Genomic DNA, 20214 nt, shown 5'->3' on the forward strand with positions numbered 1-20214 from the left:
ACAAGGGGTGAGATTCACGCCTCTTTCCTTCTCAGAGGCGGAGCGAGGGCATTCATAACGCAGGCTTTGGGCCTGAGGGGTCGGCGCCCAGTCGCAGGTCAGGCGGCGACGAGAGGACGCTGATGGGGAAGGTTCCCTCATGACAGGAGGAGATGGGAGGTGGCCTGGGCGGAAATGGGTGGAAAATGGCGAGTTTTGGTCCCGTGAGGGATGGGAGTTTGAACTATGCCACCGCGGCCCCGGGGGGAATAAAATGGCGAGGTTTGTTCCGTGAGGGAAAGGAACTGCGACCCCTAAGGGAGGAGGGATGGATGAGCCGGCGCTTCGGCGTTAGTGTGGGGTTATGTAGAAGGAGGAGCTTACTACTACCGCGAGAAGTGTCTTTGTATTACCGCAAAAGACGGTGAAAGAAACTCTAGGACTTTTTCCCCCAGATTTTCCAGGAAATTACTTACATGTTTATTGTATTTCTATGAACTAATTATAATATTTGCATTCTAATTACACACGCGTTTTCTTGCTGAGTGCGGGGTCTCTGGTGGTCGCCGACCGTTCTGTGTTCACTGATCGACTTCAATGCTTGCGCATGCTCGCGAGGTCCCAGTGTTGAGTTAGTGATGTGTGCTTGGTTCTATTCTGTTCCAGTCTCTGTTACCTTGAAGGTTAGCATCTTTGTTCATATTTACTGCCTCCTGAGTTGTTATCAGTAGTGTGATGTGCCATCAGCTCGATGTTCCTTACTCCCTACGTGTCAGCAAGGTAAAACAACTTGCTGTATTTCACTATGTTAAAGTCATACACATTATTGTTAGCTTACATCTATAATTTAAGCCTACATGTGTACATGTGTAACGTAATTTAAGTTACATTAAAATTAAGAATGTGTAGTTCTGTACGTCAGCCTCACCACCCTGCATTTCCGAATCTATCCATGCCTATCCATCACACATCTTGCTGTGCTCTGATTCGGAGAAATCTTCAGGAACTGGCCAACAAACTTTTAAGTTGTTGCGGAGCCGGGAGACACTGGAGATAGCTCCTCCTAGCGTGTCTCGTCCGAGCATCAACCAGGCTGTGATGATATTATCCTTAAACATATATATTAGATTACATACATATTAATTGAGTTACTTATACATTACATCACAGTTCTAGAATTTCTCCTGCATGCACACTAAAGTGGTAGTGGGCTTTGTGACCCCTGGTGGTTATTTCTTCATATCTTTATCACTTGTTTTTAGGATCCTTGTTATGTCAATAACCACCAGCCCCATTCTGGCCAGTTCTTGCACAATTTTTATCTTAACCATTTCATTATCTCTATAGTTGCTAACAAAGCCTAAGGTCCTTGAAGTTACTTATTTACAACCCTGTTCTTCAATCAATCCTATTCTTCAATCAACCCTGTTCCTCCTATGTGAGGCTGTGATTTTGTGTATAAACCATCTGTATTTACTAGCCAGTTGCTAATAAAAAACTACACTTTTTATCCCGTGGATTTGTCACTTGCAAAAGACATGGTAAAGCATTCAAATTTACAGCAGCTGCGAGAAAATGATAAAGCAGAAGCTAGAAAGATTCTAATATGATGGTAGTGTTATAAAGCAGGTAATGGAACAACTTAAGAGGATGCGAGAACACCACTGGTGGGAAATTTTCTTTGGCTGATCCCTCACTGCCACCAGCATCTTCAACATGCTGCTGCACCCTGTAGTAGTTATACTGCTAATGTAAATGTGTGTGTGCTTTGCCACAGTAGCAACCTGTTACTGGATGAGGCAGGTGAAACTCTGCATTGACAACAAAGTGTGAGGACTGAGGTTAGCGAAGTCCCTCCTACCATAGTGAAAGGCAAGACTGGGTTAGCCTCTGCATTTGCAACCAAGAAGAACCTTTAGCTTCACTGTTGGCTGCAACCCAGCAGGCATTGAGTGGTGGGGGATTGTCTCCCCTGTTCTAAGAGGGCCATCCAGGAGGGGAGGGCAAGCCAAGCTTGAGCCTGTCTTTTTCTCAAGCAAGGAAATCTCAAGCAAGTAAAAAAGTTGTGTGGTACAGTGTTTGCTTCTGGTGTTGAAAACAATCCATGATGAACTATGAAGAATGGAAGAGAAACAAAATTAAGCATCAAGTACAAACGGGGAAATACTTCAGGAAACTTTAAGAATGAAATAACTCAGTTGCAAAAGGATCTGCAATAGGATAAGAAAAGGGGCTTGAAGAATGGGGTTGATTATGAATTTGCTGAGGGTGCACTGCGTGTCACTGATCTCCATGTGGACATTGAGCAGCTGAACACTACTCTGGATGAAACCATCCAACCAATTCCTCATCTGCTGAACAGTTCACTCATCAAATCTTTATCTCTCCAATTTAGAGAAGAATGCTGGGGAGGACCATGTCAAAGGCCTTACAGGAGTCCAAATAGTTGACATCCATAGCTTTTTCCTTGACCACTGACGTAGACAGTCAATCATAGGAGGCCACTAGGTTGGTCAGGCTGGACTTGCCTTTGGTGAAGCCATGCTGACTGTCCCAAATCTCCTCCATAGCTTCTAGGAGGGTCTGTTCCATTATCTTCACAGGCAGAGAGGTGAGACCAACAGGTTGGTAGTTCCTAGGGCCCTCCTTTCTTCCCTTTTTAAAAATGGGTGCAGTGTTTCCCTTTTTTCAGTCACTGGGGACTTCACCTGACTCATCTGTGCTGGTCTCTTGCATTCCTTTCCTGAATTCTCACATCAGGGGACTGAGATTTCTTGCACTTTATGGAAAATGCCCTTAAAGAGCTGCTGAGTCTGTTCTCTCTCTTGTCCCTGAGGGGAGTTTTCTGGAGGTCCTATTCACTAGCTCCTTGAACAGCAAGAAGTTTGCTTTCCCAAAGTTGTGGGTTCTGAGCTTACTCTTTCCAGGACCTGTGTCCCTCAGGACTATGAACTCCACTGGGTATGGTCACAGAAGCCCAGGCTGCCTCCAATCATGGTGGCACTGAGTGCCCCAGGAAGGCATGGATGCACCTGGATGCACCCTTTTTCATTGACTATAGATTAGAATGGTAAAGTACTATGTGGGCTGGTGTGCCCTGTGGGAATCGGTTGTTCCTCAGGCTCCTTTTGGCAGATGCTGTCTGCTGTCTAAAACAGTGATACAACAGGTTTCTGATTGCTGCTCTGTGCTTCTGCAGTACCTTAGATCACTGACTTCCCTCTATTTTTCTTTTTTTCCTTTTGTGCCTTAATCTTTTAGTTGACCTGTCTCAGTCTTCTTCGTACTACAGGTGTATTGGAGTGGTAACAGATAATAGGCATGTCTTGGGCATGCTAGGTGGGCTGGGGCAGCAAGTTTCTCTCTTGAGGGAGAAGCTGGTTGCTTGTGCTATAAGCAGGAGCTCATTCCAGAATGACTCTGCCCTTTTAATATGACAGAAATTCAGGAGGGGGCCTCAGACGGATTGTTGGTGTTTGAGTTTGTTTGTAACTTCCCTTCTGAGCACATAGGGCTGTCCTATTACACTATGCTGCAAGAGACAGGAGTGCTTAACCTTTGTAGATGTAAGTAATGAGAAATAAAGGAAAGAGCAGTCAATGACAGGCTTGGTAAATCCTGGAGCTATTGCAGTAACTTTACATCAGATAACCATCCTGAGATATCTGTTTCTCCTAAAATAATATTACTTGGTGTAGTCAGAAGTTTAGGGTTTAATTTAAATGTAACTTCATAGAAATTTAAGGCTAAAGGCACTTTTTTTTTTAAAAAAAAGTGCATTTTTTTTGGCAGCCATAAAAGAAAGCAAATATAACATTTATGTCTGTGGTGCAATAACAGCTGTGTCCCTGCAAATGTAAGAAGCAAACCTGTACTGCAGCATGTGTGAACAGCTTGAATGAAATTTTGCATTTACTGATGCTGCAGCATGTGCTTGGACTGTATCAATATTTAAGCAAGGGGGAGGTAGACAAGAGTGCTTGAAACAAGTGTAAGAGTGCCTTGCAATGAGCAGGCCCTCAGGAAGCTTTGGCTTGATTTGTCAGCCCAGGTCACCTGCAGTATCTTGTCTTCCTTCCTGTCTGTGGGTTTGTTGCTTAGTTTTGCTTACCAGACTTGGTTCTTAAGATTCTCCTTTTACATGCAATTTCTGAGAGCTGAAAGCCAGCTGACCTATTTCTGTGCAGGTCTTCACTTTTCCCCTCCTCGTGTGAGATTGCTCTACAGCACTGCTGAACCTCTGTTGGAATTACAGTCTTGTAACATAGTGCGGAGCACTAGTGATGACTACTAACCTCCAGTCTTTGACCTCCTTCCAAGGCTTGATAGCATTGCATAAAGAAGAGAGGTTGCACCTTTATTGATTCATACTGCAGCGTCATGCTTGCTCAGATCTTCGTAGTATATAATATCTGCCAAAAGTAGTGTGGGAGTGGTTTGCCATTACCTTGTATTTTTACCACAGGAAAAAACGTGATTTCTGGGAACGTATTGTAATAGCTAAGCCAGAGGGGAGGAGCAGGTAAATTTTAATAAGACTTTTAGGCCGTTATTTTTTTTTTCCAAAATCAGGGTTCTTCACACAATGTGCAGGTAGCCAGTTAACACACAGAGTAATGTTTATTTCATGTCTGCACAGAGGTGCGTGCTAGGTAGTAATTCCATGAAGCCATCACACCCTCAGCCTGCCAGCTATCCACTTTCACACATTTCAAACACTGTACAACAGTGTTTTCCATATATGGAACAGTCTATCTAGTCATTTGCTCTTGCATGCTCTTGTCTCTGCTTAAAGATACGGTATATATTTGTCGCAAAATGCATGAATCATGAGTAATGGTATCAGTGGGCAAGGGTCTCAGGGGGTGTGATTTTTAGTATTATAATGAACCAAGTTCCTTTAGGAAAAGAGTTATCTTCTCTTTTGCTAGACTTTTCAAAATTCCTTCTGACTTTCTAATCTTTCTGACATCAGCTGTTACTTTTCTTCTGATCCAGATGGTTCATTTATTAGTCTTCTGCCTCTGCTCAGAGTCTATGAGCTTGTAAGAAAACATTGTTATTCCTTGCTACATGAAAATCTAAACTGAAGAATTTCAACCTTTCACATACATAATCATTTACAAAATCTTAACTTCTTCATTGCCAGATAATGTCATGATTTGAGGCCATATTCACTCCCAGGTAATTGGTAATCCTGTAATAGATGGAAAGACCCAAAGTAATCTGGGTAATGACTTGCTTGGCATTCTCTACTGCCAATAAGTCCTTTTCAGTTTGTTTGAGGTTTTTTAAGTATTTATAAAGTCCTTTATGCTGGTGACGGACAGATTGCTTTGAAATGCAGCAGGAAACTGTGAAAATTGGTTCTGGAGGAAGTGAGTAGGTGAGATGATGATTTTCCAAACAATTTTGCTATTGTGGTGATTGTTTTTTTTCCTGGCACTGATCTACAAGTTAATAATGTCTGAGAGGTATCCTTTAGCCATCTTTTTTATCATACCCTTTTCTTCCAGTGCCACTGGGAGCATAGCTGTTCCTGCTTCAGGATGGAGATAAAAGGAAACAAGTACCACAGCCATATCTTCAATTAATTGTGACTGTCAGCAAGATGAACAGTTAGGCTAACCCCAAATTTGAATTAAACTTATTTTTAACTGACAGACTTCTGAGACTGTTTTGTCCTCAAGGTTAGATTTGGGCAAACCCAGGCTAGGACACCATGCCATGCAAGTTACAAATGTTAGTTGGGGGTTAGTTACAGAAAGTGAAATTTTTTGCTATTTGACTCATGCTTCCTTGAGAGCTTTGCTACTCTTCTGCTTCAATGTGAAGATTCCCAGATTTCACCACCAGCTTGTCAGCTTTCAGTCAGATTCCCTCAATTTTTCGGACTTCTCTGTCTTCCCTTTTATACCTGACCTTCCTTTCCAGCTGCTAGTATATACTGTGGAATCCCAGTTTTCACTGTTATTCTTGGGTAACTTGGTGGCCTAGACCAAAGGACAAGGAGAGTTTGAAGAATATCAGAATAAATGCTGCCTTGGACTTCAATTTCAGTAAAAGCTTTAATGGTTCTTTTATAATACCAGGCAGAAGTGCACCACCTTGTTTTTTTTTTTTTGTATGTTTGTTGGGGTTTTTTCTTCTTGTGGTTTTTTGTTGTTTGGTTGTTTTGGTTTTTTGTTTGTTTGTTCATTTTGATTTTTTTCCCCCCTGGGAATTGTTAGACGTGAATTATTTTTTAAATAATATTTTTATCACCTTCATGGACTGTCTCCAGTTTTCCTGCCTTTTTGCTGTAATGATTCTAACAGTCTATGAAACACTTTATACTGAAAATGTATCACTCAAACCCACTGATAACAAAGTAGCTTTACAGGGTTACTGCCCTTGGAGCTGAGCTGATAGCTGCCCAGTCATGCTTCTACTGGACTCCACAAATTTTGCATTATTGCTGTTTATGCTTTAGAGTTCCTTAATATGCTTAAGCAACATAGTTCTTACCAGTTCTTACAATTTTATGTTTCAACATACTAAATAATCTTTGTTTTTTAACCTGGAAATTAGCTTGTGAATCCATTCATCAAGCATGTGTCTGTGTTCTGTTTGGGGCTTTTTGTTTTACAGCCTGAATAAAATATTCCTCGTCTTGAAGCAGTGTGAGAAGAGGTCAGCAGGAAATTTGTCCTGTTCCCAAAATTAGGCCTAAATGTAGTTAAAGAAGTTCAGTGAAGTTAGTATTTCTGTATTTTTTATAGGAGGAAACACTGCTCTGCTGAAAAATCTGTGTATCACAAAAAGGATAAATTTTTCATAGGGGTACAAATGGCACATCAGCCCATGGCTGCCAGCCTAGCCAGCATCCCTTGTTCCATCTCCCCATTCCTTTGTTGTTCCTGGCTAGAGCAACTTGGGCGTCTGTGTCTGAATGCAGGACACACTGCTAGGACAAATCCCTCTAAGTGCTTGTGGGTATAAGCTAGAGAGAGGGATTGGTTTTGTGTTACTCTGAACTCCTTTTGCTCCTGTAAGTGCCGTCGCTGAGTTTACTTTGTTGTTACTTCAGTGTTGCAGTATCTTTTGTTACTGATAAGTACAAATAAATACGGTTGACACCAAAGTTAATGAACCGTGGAGGGAAGTGGGAAGTGCAGGGGGACTGCTAAATAGTACTTTTGTTTTCAAGTTGTTTTTTTTTTTAGTTAAATATGATGCTAAGTGTTTTTCTCTTTATGCTTCTCACCCTTCACATTCTACTTGAATACTTTCACATGAAAAATGGGAGCTGAAGACCATCCCTGAACAAAGTTTTTCTCTCCTGCCACATGCCCGATTGCAACACAGTTGAGGCAAAATGCCAAAGCTTGCTACTGGTGCTTAAGGAGGCTCTGCAATGCACAGAGATCCCAGCATACAGAAGGCATAGCCACAGGAGCTCTGATCCTTTGGTGCGGGCCCTGGGAACAGTGAAGTTGTCAGAGCATGCACAAGTGGCATATGTATGGATCATTTCACTGTGTTAATGATAGATTGAATGATTCATTTTATATTCATTTTTAGTAAGATACGTTTTCCTCGGTGGCAGAACTCGGTGGAAGAATTTTAGGGCTTGACTGGTAAAATGTGATTTGAAGAAGCTTCTACTCCAGAGAATAGGGTTGCAGTACAACAACTACAGTGGCAGTACTACAACTACAGACTGCAGTATTTTGTAGTTTCTAGGACTGTGAGTTTTGTGTGTTTAGCTTGGCATATTGCAGAGCATTCTGGCGACTGTCTGGACACTGAATTTGAACAGTCTGTAAGGATGATTTCAGATCTTAGTAGCAGAAAGATCAATCCTACTGGGTGTGTCCTCTGCCAGGTTTACAAGGGTTTACACTTGCTCCTGGGGAAATGGACTGAGGGCAGTGCCTGCTCTGTGGTAAAAGCAGATGTTCTCTCTTTTTGGAGGCGTGTGTGTGACTGCAAGACTCCAGCTGCCAACTGACTCTTGGTCAGAAAGTTATTGACTGGCCTCGTCAGCAGAAGACACAGTTTTTCACCTTTCTGCTCTAAGTATAAACTTCTCTTTCTTTGCCCTTGTTGATGTGCTTGCTTCTAGGAAGGAAAAGCGAGTTGTGAGGGTAAAACAAATGTAAGTCATTAGTTTGTTTCCATCATGTATGGAAAATGCTGGTGACTGTTTCTTCCAGTTCCAAGCCCTAAGCTTGGCAACTGGAAAAGCATTTCAATACACAGGGGGTCACTGAAAGAAGTCTTACCTTTGCATTTTTCACTTGCACTTTGATTCAAGCTTGTAAAAGTTTAGATTCAGTATGCATCCCATTTGAGTGGGAAAAAAAGAGTAAGTTTAAGTGTTTTGTTTTTCTTCCTTACAGGATTTTTTTTCCTTAAACTAAGCTTTTCCTCTTCTATTTCATTAGAGTGGGAGCTGTACATCTTGCTGGGGTTGACTTCCCACACCAGGGCTTGCTGCCAGCAGGCAGGGAGGTTGGGCAGGTCACAGGAAACTCTGGGTTGCTTAGGTGATGAGGGGACTTTTCTGATTTTCTCTGGATCCAGTAAAACTGCCACAGGATGGAAGCAGAGGCACGTGTGTGATGGCACGTTATCAAGATACTGTTCAGATTCATAAAGTCTAAATGACCCTCATGAGCAGACTAGTACCTTTGAGCATTTCTAACAAGCACTCTGGCTGTGGTGTTTGTTGCACAGGATGGTTACTGCCAAGGTGTGGGTTCTCAAGAAGCATTTTGAGGGTTTCCCCAAAATCAGCGACTTCGACCTGAAAAAGATAGAGCTGCCAAACCTAAAGGATGGAGGTAAGTGGATGCTGTCTGATTTTACTTATTCTGGAGGTTGTCTGATTGCTGAGGAATGGCTTTGCATCTGCACAACTGTTTGTTTCTCTGGCTTAGATTTTCAGAAATGGTTTGTTATGGTTTTTGGCAAGCCCTGTACCTCAACAGAGAAGGGCAATTGACCAAGAACATGTAGGCTGCTGTGTTTGGTGAGTTTTAAAACACACTGCCTTGTGATAACATTCTTAAAAGTCAGTGCCTGAGCTCTTCCAACTCCATCATGCTGTGGCTGCAGTGTGCCTTTCACAGTCTCACACTGCCTAATCACATGCAGTGCCAGATGGCAAAACATTTTAATGTGTTTGCAAATAAGGCTTACTGGAGAAAATTGCTGAAGTGATAATTGCTGAAGCAATATGCCCTCAAAACCAAGAGCCACAAGGAAACAGTATTTGTTTAATCTAGAAAGAGAGAAGTGAACTGTGACACAGCAAATAACTGTGGTAAAACCTAAACATGCTTTTACTGGTGAAAGATTTTAATCTATTTTGCAAAATCCTTTGGAGAAGGTTGAATAAGATAGTAGCCTCCAGATGTAGGCTTTCATTGGAGTTTTTCATGCTGATAGGGATGGAATTGAGAATAGTGCTGGGGCACAGCAAAGTGACTGGGGTGAGAATGAATCTGTGGCTGGTAGGCCTTGGGGCTGGAGTCAGTTCAGGCTGATCTTTCATTTTAAGACACAAAAAGGCAAGACTTCTGTCTGAATTCAACACCTATTTTATTGTCAGTGTTTATCTATTACGTTTGACCTGTTGTGACAGCAAGAGAAAGCGAATAAAGAGGAAAAACATGCACAAAAAATTATCCTGTTTTTCTCTCTTTTGAAAAGAGTAGGGAATGTCATAACATTTTATGCAAGAGCTTTTGATTAAAGAATAAACCTAGATTTTGGCTTCACATGGACACATACGATGCTGTCATGAACCTTACCCACCATTTGTCCTTTACAAAATTTACTCCAGTTCATAAAGTGCACCAAAGAATTAGTTACGTTTACACCTTAAAGGTTTGAAAAGTGATTTCTTCTTGCATATGCTTTCAAATGTTTTCATAGCATGTGTACTAAATTTCATGCCTGTGGGTATTTAAGAACATGGAAAAGTATCTTCCTTCCCATTTTAATCCCTACAGCAAGAAGAGCATAACTTCATACTATAGTAACACTTTTAAGGGAGATGGCCTTTCTTCTTGTGCTACATGGCCTTGACTGTTCTTCAATCTCACACTGAATAATGGGGAAATATTTATATCTGAATATATTTCTAGCTTGTACTAGCTAGACCACTTCAGCACAGGCAATGGAAAGTGTTATTGGGTGGAGAAGAATAGCTAAAACTGCTGTGTGAATGAGCATGTAAAATTTAACAGTATAATTTCCAAAAACTAGAGACAGTAGTGTGCATTAGACAATCTGGAAAAGGCCGTTAAGGCGGCAAGCAGTTTATATTCAACCTGTGCCAAGGTTTCTTTCTACCCTCTGCTGGTTGAATCATGGGAAGGCATTTTGTGTATGGGTCGAAAGTAAACTGGTGCCTTGCTTAGAAGGTCTAGCCTCTTGAGCCATCTATAGAGTGAGGAGGCAGATAAAGGAAAACAGGTTTGAAAAGAAGATAGCCTCCTGAAGAGATATTACATGACGTGGTTTTTGTAACAGCACAGCGATAACCCAGAGAAAGCTAATGAATGTAGTGGTTGTTTCTGGTAGTTTTTTCCCTAAAGGATGACAGGATATGTGTGTTTTGGGCTGTCACGAATTCCTGTCACTTTGTTGGAAGACTGACTTGTGGAAACCATGCTTTATTGTACTGCTGATGCCCAGGAATTTACTTTGTCTTTTGTTACAGAGTTGCTGCTTGAATCAGTGTTTCTCAGTGTTGATCCTTACATGAGGTATATCTTTCTTGTTTTTAAATTGCTGGCTAAGGTTACCTCATTTGATCTCTTAAATGTCAAAAGAAAATGTACCGGGAGTAGCCCCTGTTGTCAGAGCCCCAGATGCCATCTGTGTTTTTTTTATAAAATGTGTGTAAATTACAAGACTCCCAGTACAGAGCCATGCCAGATTTAGCCAGATGTTAGGATAACAATGCTGCAGCCCTAGACTTTTCTTGGACTCTGCTATTGTTCCTTGTCTTGTCTCTTCTACTGGAATGCAAAAGGGTCAGAAGAGACTGCAGCTGTTTTGCAAAAGGGTCAGAAGAGACTGCAGCTGTTTTGCAGTAGGTGCTTCACTTACCTTAGCAACCTTGTACTTCAGGATATGTGTTCTAAGTAGAAAATTGATGATAAGCCCACATTACTAGGTGGTAATTCAAGCACAGGGAGGTTGGGTAGTTTGGAGAAGCCTGGTAGACCCTAGTATCAGAGATAGTTCTTTGGAGTCCCAACCTTCTTGTAGTGATGGACCATGCTACTGTGTTGCCAACACTCTAGCCCAGTATTTGGGCAAGATGGAATGCTAAGTAGCTGGCTATGGAGAACATCCAGTTATGTCTTTGCAATGGCAAAGTCTTTGCGATCATCAGCTTACTGTTTATGATCTCTTTCTGAGTCAGACAGTGCTACTACTATTATTAACATAATTAAAAGTTGTTTATAGTAAGTCATCTCTGCCTGTGTTACAGACCTTACAGTCGAAGGGTCATGAAGGAAGATGACATAATGATAGGCACACAGGTTGCCAGGTAAGATCTTCAGTTCTTGTTATGCATACAAATGGCAGATCTCAAAGAAATATACTGACATCTGAGACATCTGCAGCCTGCATTACCTATTCTTGACTTGAATCTACATATTTCTGCAACTGTATTCTTGTCTGTAATTGGTTGGAATGTGTTTTTCCTCTGAGAACCTCTTTTGCCTTCTTGGAGATCATTTAGATCTCTGACACAATCTATACGTTATTTCTGGTGATCAAGTTTTCAAAGGATTTTTTTTCAAGCAGAGGTATGAAGGACCGACTGCTGTACTTGCTGTTGTCAACTTCACATTTTAACATCTGCTGTGCTAGTAAAATTGCATGTCCCAAACCATGCATGCTACCTACTCCAGCTGAGAAAGTTCAGTGTCACCTGTGACACAGCTGTAGCCAGAGGGTTATCTAACTGCATTTTTATTTATTTTCATTTAAAGGTTAAATCCATCCTTTCCCAAGCTTGTGGTAATTCAGCTACATAGATGTTCCCTTTGTCAGTCTTTTCGTGCTGTGTTGCCTGTAAGTTGCTGCTCAGTAAAATCTGTGGCCTTTGACTCTTGTGTTTCTCTGCAGAAACACTGAAGGCTGGGATAAATTAACCAAGTCTGCTGGACAGAATGCCGACTGTTACCATTATTTCAAAACTTCTTACCTACCCTTTGACAATGTAGTTTTCTTGTTGGGCTAAGAAAGTTGAATTTTTATTTGGCATAGAGGCACCACAAGTATGAACTTCTCCCTGTTATTAGATACTGCTTTCTGTCTGGTTTTGTTACCACAGGAGGTTCCATCTTCAGGATCTTCAACTTTTAAATGAGGTGCAGATTGTCTGAGAAGGGGACTGCTTATTACAGCCTATCTGTAACGTCTTGCTTTTTCATTGTTGAATTCTAACATCCTCTTTTCTGTCTTCTAACTCACAGTAGCCTAGCCTGAATTCATACTGGATTGATGCTAGTTAAAAAAAAAAAGTCACATCCATGTGGGAGCATTCAATTTGTTATGGGCAGGGCTAAAATCATCTTGCCTGGTATCTCTCTGGTGGTGGGTGGTACTAGCTGAATGTCCTGATGTGAAATATTTCTTTTCTCCTGCATAGGAATAAAGGAGGGAAGAGTCAGTAATGATCTGTCTCTGACAGGGAGTTCTTTTTTTAATTTTTTTCTTTTTCTTCTAAACAGGATTGTAGAAAGCAAGAATCCTGCTTTCACAGTAGGGGTCTTTGTTGTGGCTAGAAGTGGCTGGAGAACCCATTTCATCTCTGATGGGAAAGACCTACAAGCCCTTCCTTCTGGTTGGCCAGAATCGCTCCCCAGATCTCTAGCTCTTGGGACTATTGGCATGCCAGGGTGAGTTTTGACATGCAAAGGCAATTATCGCCTGGATTTTGCTGGGCAGAATGTTTCTGCCTGCCTGTATCTCCCTTGTCTTGTTTTACCAGCATGTTGTCTACTCACTCTGGTAAAAAAGTGTGCTTCAGAATGCTCTTTCCCTGAGAGAGCCTGAAATTTGGCCCATCCCCTAGGTTGGAGGAAATTTACCTTGCAGATTATGGTGCCTTTCCTTGAGGAGTTGCAACAAGGTAGGAAGAGGATCCAGGAGAGGCTGGAAAGAATCTGTTTCAATCTGTAGTGTGCTTTTTAGTAAAGCATGATATAAACTTTAGTAGTTCCTACAGATTACTATTGACCCAGGAATGATAGCTGCGCACAGCAGTCATCAGGAGCAATGTGCCCATCAGTTCAGCCAAGTTTTGCCACCATTTTTTGATGTGATATATGATGAGTATCTTTTAATCTTTGCAGCAGGCTACTGCCCTGTGTCTAGCTTGGATTTACTCTTTCTTACAGTGGGTAATTGAGTTGTCACCTTAGAGCACTCTCTCTATGTTTCTCCTTTTGGCTAGTAATTAAAGTTATTTTCATGTAAGGTAGACTTCTGACACAGTATCCTGTTTCCTGGTAGTGTATCTGGGTTTTGTTTTGGTTTTTTTTTTTTTTTTTTTTCCTGGGATGGCCATAAAAAAGACAAATTAAGAAGGTTGGGTTAATTTTTGCATTTCAGGAAGAATGAGGGAAACAAAGTCTTGGTCTGTTTGTGATGATATTTTGGTTCACTGTGGTCAAGTCACATCTCATCTGTTTGGCATCTTTTATTTCTTACTGAACATTCTTTCTTTTCCTTCACAGCCTCACTGCATATTTCGGTCTGCTGGAGGTCTGCAAGATGAAGCCAGGGGAGACTGTGCTGGTTAATGCTGCAGCTGGTGCTGTGGGCTCTGTGGTGGGTCAGCTTGCCAAGATTGGGGTGAGTTGCTTGGAAAGCTCACCTGGTAGACAGGGGAAGAATGAATGATCAGGAGGGCAAGCATCCCTGAAGGCATGCCTGCAGTTAGGTCTTGAGATGCGATAAGCTCCTGAGTATGTATCAAAGCTAGTTGAATGTTTTCTAGAGCTTAGGAACTTGTATGGTGATGATAGGCTTACCTTTAGGGTGAGCCCTCCGCCCAGTACTCTGTGTCAGCCTGTCTTGTGAGCAGATGTTTAGAAATGCTTGTTTCCTTTCCTTGCAGGGTGGCAAAGTTGTTGGCTGTGCTGGCTCAGATGACAAGGTTGCACATCTGAAAAAAATAGGCTTTGATGAAGCCTTTAATTACAAGACTGTTACATCTCTGGATGAAGCACTGCATAAAGCCTCTCCTGATGGCTATGACTGTTTCTTTGACAACGTGAGTTCAGAGAGAGCGCCTTGCCCTGAGCAGACTGTCATTTTACTTAAACTACAGCCGGAATTCGATGTTCTGTATGTCTAATTGAAGACTGTAACAGGAACACGATAATGAATTCCATCTAATTGAGAAATGGTCTCTGTAAGAGCTTACTGATCTTATGCGGTGACTGGTAGAGGGTTTCTAACCTCTCCCAAGTACAGCTGGAGTTAACGTGGACTGTGGACTGTTCGAATTAGCTGTTTGAATGGGAACATCTTTTTTAGGAAGCTAAGAGAGTTTCACAGTAAGGATGCAGTCAAACCATGTCAATTTGCCTTCAAGCCAGCAAACGAGCCCTGGCTTTTCTGATTTCCTAGCATAGCTAACATTTGCATTATAACTGGTAATATAATACCTGACACAGGGGTATTAGCTGAGATACTGGCCTAAAACTGCCTGGCTAGTTACCTGATTTAAAAGGGCAGGCATTATTGTTCCTTGTCTGTCTCTCAGCAGTCTGTCTGCTGATGCAGGGATGAGGCCCGTGTTGTTCTGTGTAGGCTGCAAAACCCCCACTGCAGTTGTGAATGCATGGTGTCAGGACAAAGTGCTTGCCCATGTGGGAGGAGCTCCCGGTTGCTTTACCTTACTTACCCTTCCAAATTTCATGTCTTGTGCTGCTAAGGTCTTAAATCAGTTTTATGGTCATGTCTGTTTCCTTCCCTCTCACTTCAAACTTTTGTGCAGAGCTATCCCCAGCAGTAAATTTTCTTACAGTTTTTCTCCATTAAAAGCTTCTGAGCGCAGCACAAGAGAATCATGAAGTAAAAACTTTACATCACCATCATGTGAAGAGATAAAAGTGCAGACTGGTGTGGAGGAAAATTAGAGGTGGTCCTTCCTAATAACCTTAGGAGAAAGGATCCTGCCAATTTTGTGAAGCAAATTCAGAACTAAACCGAATTCCTTGTGTTCATAACTAATTTTTAGAAGAGTGGGATTGCGTCTATGGGTGCTGACTAACAGTAAGACTTTCTGCAGCTAAATAGTAAGAGTTTCTGCAGCTACTGAGCTTTTGAAGTAGTGGAACTTTCATCTCCACCACTTGACTGAAGCTGTTGGTGCAACAATACAAGACCAGCAGTTTTTGGCAGTCAGTGCCTAACACTGGACTGTCTTTAATGCTGTACACACTTTGGATCCTGTAGGTGGGTGGAGAATTTGCCAGTGTTGCTATCAACCAGATGAAGAAATATGGAAGGATTGCAGTCTGTGGAGCCATCTCTCAGTACAATGACTCTGTGCCTCAGAAAGGTGTGGACCTACTTTCTCATATTTAAATTTATTTCCTGTTTGGTGATGGTAGAGAGAAAGTTGTAATGGGAGTCTCTTAATGTTTTATTGGTTGTTTCTGCATACTATTTGAGTGTATGTGTGTGTGTACATTTGGGTAGCTAACTAACCACTGCTCTGGGATGGTGGGAGTGTTAACATACTGTGTACATGCACTCATACTCTTTTGTGCACACTTGTATCAGATGGAGAACATCAGCTGATTAGAAATGAAGGAGAGACTAAACTGTTTAAAACAGAATTCCCCAGGTCTCTAAGCAGATACAGCTCAGTGAAGGCAGGTGTGGTGGCATGATGCCATTTACACGGTACATACTTTTAGACAACAGAATGGATATCCCTCAGGTTTTTAGATGAGGCAGCTTAGGGTTGGGATTTGTTGTTGATTATTGGTTTTTTTGTTGGGGTTTTATTTATTTATTTGTTTGTTTGTTGGGGTGTTTCTGAGGGGGGTTGTTAGTTTTGGATTTTGGGGGTGGATTTTTTTGGTTTTGTAGGATTTCAGCTACGGGTAAAACTGCTGGGAAATGAGGCTGAGATGAATGTTCACTTTCAATAGCATTAAGTTTTCCAAATTTGCCTTCCAGAAGAAATATGTGGTCTGAATTCTCTTTGACAACTGACTGGCTTTAGTCAGCCATACCACTTTAAAAATGGGACAGGCTTTTGAGACTGGGGACACTGCCACACATTTTATGACTGAGGGAACTGTTTTTTTTAATGCGTTTAGCTTTTTTGATACTTAGGAGGAGCATGATATCGTGGCAAACTATCAAGCATGCTGCCAAAACAGTATTTCCAGGATCTACCTGAAGCCTCTCAGGTGAAGCTGAGGCCACTGCAGAATGAAACTTTTCAGAACTCTTGGGTGTTTAGCCCCACAGCTTTACAGATTAGGCCTGTTTTCTGGGAAGCTGTCTGTCCATGAATTCTTGATCTTTTGTCCTGTTTGGAAAAAATAGGAGTTGGCTCTGCCTGGAACGAAGTGATTCAGTGTTCTGCACAGGCTAAAAGCTCACTTTATGCATTGGTTCTTATTTTAAATGAAACTTACTGCAGGTGGTTTGCTCATTTTTTTCTCTTGCAGGACCTTATGTGCAGATGCCAATGATCTTCAAAGAACTTCGAATGGAAGGGTTTCTTGTGACCAGCTGGAATAACCGCTGGGAGGAAGGTCTGAAGGCACTGCTAAAGTGGGTCATGGAGGTAAGGAAGGAAGGTGTAGGTTTTTGTTAGGTGTATTCACACTATAGCTTCCCTCTTTGCAAGGGACCTCTTGTCATAGCTCATGGGGTGAGGCCCCAGCATGATACTTTTCTTCCACCTGACTTGATCTTTGAACCTTCTGGGGACAGTTGAACCATAGTGAACATACCTGATCCCTTCTGCTTTGTTGAGACCTGCAATATTAGCTTGTAGACTTAGATATATTCCAGAATACATGTCAGCTTTGAAAAAGGATGCTGCCAGAGTAATTCAAAACACTTCTCTGGCAATGAAGAGTTTCCTTTTTAGAGTGATTCCTCTATTCCATTCCAAGAACAAATACAGGCTGGGTAGGGAATGGATTGAGAGCACCCCTAGGGAGAAGGACTTGGATTGTTGGTTACTAAGAAGCTCAACATGAGCCGGCAGTGTGCGCTTGCAGCCCATTAAGCCAACCGTGTCCTGCACTGCATCAAAAGCAGCATGACCAGCAGGTTGAGGGAGGTGATCCTGCCCCTCTGCTGTGGTGGGACCCCACCTGCAGTACTACATTCAGCTCTGGAGCACTCAACACAAAAGGGACATGGACTTGCTGGAGTGTGAGTCCAGAGGAGGCCATGAAGAGGATCAGAGGGCTGGAGCACCTCTCCTATGGAGATAGGCTAAGAGAGTTAGGCTTGTCCACCCGGGGGAAGAAAAGGCTTCAGAGGGACCTTAAAGCAGCCTTCCAGTACCTAAAGGGGATCTAGAGGAAAGCTTGAGAGGGACTTTTACAAGGGCATGTAGTGATGAGACAAGGGGAATGGCTTTAAACTGAAAAAGGGTAGATTTAGATTAGATATTAGGAAGAAATTCTTTACTGTGAGGGTGGTGAGGCACTGGAACATGTTGCCCAGAGAAGTTGTGGATCCGTGGCAGTGTTCAAGGCCAGGTTGGATGGGGCTTTGAGCAACCTGGTCGAGTGGAAGGTGTCCCTGTCCTGCCATTGGCAGGGGGGTTGAACTAGATGATCTCTAAGGTTCCTTCCAACCCAAACCATTCTGTGATTCTACTTGTCATTCAGAAGTCCTCTTTCATCTGTAGGATGAGCAGGGATTTCCATTGTAGTGGTGCACTGAAATTACTAGCCAGAATGGATGTTTTTTTATGTAATTGGGAGCTTTTCTTGAAAGGGACTTCATAGGGAATTTGCTATATTTTATTTCTCTAAATGGAGGCTGAGTTTAACACTTGGTTCATGGCTGTGAAAAAAGCTTGTGAGCTTGAACACTAAAGCCGAAAAAGCTCTACCTGAGTATTTTAGATGGCTTGGCTTTTGATCACTTGGATTTGCAATTCCATGCTTCCCTAAGGGTAGAGACAAGCCTCGCTTTGGGGAAATAATCCCCTAGCTGTACACTGTTTGGGGATTAAGTAGCACTGTATCTGTCCTGGTGGGTTTTTTTTATAGTAGTGACTTTTGCTCCCTGTTATAACTCCAAGTAGGTGGTCTTGCAACAAAAGCAGGTCCTCACAATAGCCTAACAACAGCCTACCTGCTTTTTGAGAAGTTACCCTGCTGCATGCCAGCTTGCATGTTTCAGATGAAACATACAACCTGGAAGAAATTTGGTTGCACTTTAGTCTCCTGGAGATGGTAAAAGCTAGGCAGCTGGTGAATGAAAACTCAGAAATTTGCTTTCTTACTTTTGACAGGGAAAAGTGAAGTGCCACGAACAAGTTACTGAAGGATTTGAGAACATGCCAGCAGCTTTCATTGGAATGTTAAAAGGCGAAAATCTTGGGAAAGCTGTTGTAAAAGTCTGAAGGTGACATTCCTGGGGACTGGTGGAGGAGAATGATTCTGTTAAGTGCTTTTAACTCATTGATTGAAATGTACATTTCAGTCTTTCTGCTGGACATTTGACAATGATAACTTCCGTTAATTGGACTAATAAGTGTCAGTATATGTCAGTTGATTTGCTCTTGAAGAACTTGAGAGCTGCTTCTCAAAGCTACACAAAAATACTGCCTTAAAACAGCTGAGCTTCCTCAGAGCTTTAACAGATTTACTAGAAACTTGAACCTTTGTATGAGTCAGAATTGCTTTTCCTTTCTACAAGCCAAAAGCTTTACCAGCTGGTGGCACATATCATGACTATGTTTAACCATTTATTTAGCCCAGAGCTCAGCAAGAAGGATTTTTTTAAATCAATATAATGAAGCAAAGAACAGGTTAATAACACCTGGGGGTTCCCAGCTTTCTCTCTGGATGGGTTTTTTAACTTTCATCAGGAAATGTAGGTATTCTGGTTCTTTTGAGATTATGGAAACTAAAAAATAAATCTGTTAATGAATACTTTGCTTGTGTTACAGTTCTGTTTGTGGAATGACCTCCTGTTCTCTTCCTTGCAGTTAACACAGAGTGGCTAAGATATTACAAGCACTTATTTATGCCAGCAGATCTCACAGAACAGGTGATCTGGTCACTTATTGATGGATAACTGATGGATAGGCCAGTTATTTCCTCGAGTAATTTGGACTGGTGACCAAACTTAGAGTTGACTTTGCTGTGAATTTCAACCTGGCAATCATGGAAGATGAGATCAGTATGCTGGCCCTAGCTGTGCTGAATTGGTGTCTAGCACCTAGATGATGCTGGGTGAAGGAGACACAGGCATTAGCAACAATAAATATCTTAGATGTATTGAAAAAGCTGGAACAAGAACTTACTGTTATGGAATACAGACAAGTATTGAAAGTCATGGTGGCCCATCTTCAAACACTGTGGAGGACTCCCTGGTTAATTTTTAGGTCTCATTATTGGTCTTTGAAGAGGTGTCCTAAGTGGCCTTAATGTCTCTGTAGTGTCAGGATTAGATACTCTTGTCTGTCAATAAGAAGAGGTCACTTATTGAAGATGTAGATCAACTAATACTTGCCTAGAGGACTGAAAAAAAATATTGTCCTTAAGTACAGGTTGACTGGCCACTGGTGAAATAATGCATCTTGGCACAAGTAGGGGAGAGTTTCTGGTTGTTCATAGGGTTTTCTGAGCAGAATTAATTGCCAGTTAGGGTTAGCTCCAGTGCTGTGCTTTTCAATCAGGCTCTGAGAAAGATCTGTGGATTAATACTGCTGCACAGCATGGAAATGGTAAACCAGAAAAGAGAGTTTGTTGTCAGTAGGCTTTGGAACCACTGTGTCGAGGTCTGCTATTGTTTGATGGCTTTTTACTGAGACATTTTCAAAGGGCTTGCAAGTCCTAAAATACTGAGTCAGTTTTGGGCAGAGCATTGGTAGTACTGTGGCAGTCCAGCCTATTCTCCAGCCAGTTGCATAAGGCCTGTGAGAAAATGCTGGCTGCCATCACCTTTCCAATGGCACTAATCACTCTGCAGCTGAGCTTAAGGGCTTTCTGG

The 20214-nt window shown here is 41.9% G+C and overlaps 1 protein-coding gene across 2 annotated transcripts; it reads left to right on the forward strand.

Annotated features, from left to right (window-relative positions):
* The first annotated feature begins 2 nt into the window (after positions 1-2).
* PTGR1 (prostaglandin reductase 1) lies at positions 3-19154 on the forward strand. Of its 2 annotated transcripts, none has more exons than XM_031054305.2 (10): positions 3-97; positions 8701-8807; positions 10694-10739; positions 11474-11533; positions 12726-12893; positions 13734-13851; positions 14117-14272; positions 15463-15568; positions 16695-16813; positions 18509-19154. In XM_031054305.2, exons 2-10 carry the CDS (start codon positions 8702-8704, stop codon positions 18617-18619), a joined length of 990 nt encoding a protein of 329 aa, XP_030910165.2. In that variant the 5' UTR covers positions 3-97; position 8701; the 3' UTR covers positions 18620-19154. The 2 variants fall into 2 exon arrangements, with proteins under 2 accessions (XP_030910165.2, XP_030910163.2); XM_031054303.2 differs by lacking the exon at positions 3-97 and adding an exon at positions 7839-8119.
* The last annotated feature ends 1060 nt before the right edge of the window (positions 19155-20214 follow it).

Source organism: Melopsittacus undulatus, chromosome Z (assembly GCF_012275295.1).
Source record: "Melopsittacus undulatus isolate bMelUnd1 chromosome Z, bMelUnd1.mat.Z, whole genome shotgun sequence".
Lineage (NCBI taxonomy): Eukaryota > Metazoa > Chordata > Aves > Psittaciformes > Psittaculidae > Melopsittacus > Melopsittacus undulatus.

Bases quoted from the DNA above. Each gene is read 5' to 3' on its own strand.
- PTGR1 (XM_031054303.2), top strand. The intron at 8,808-10,693 runs GTAAGTGGATGC...CTTTTGTTACAG, and splicing joins GCCAAACCTAAAGGATGGAG to AGTTGCTGCTTGAATCAGTG. The intron at 11,534-12,725 runs GTAAGATCTTCA...TCTTCTAAACAG, and splicing joins ATAGGCACACAGGTTGCCAG to GATTGTAGAAAGCAAGAATC.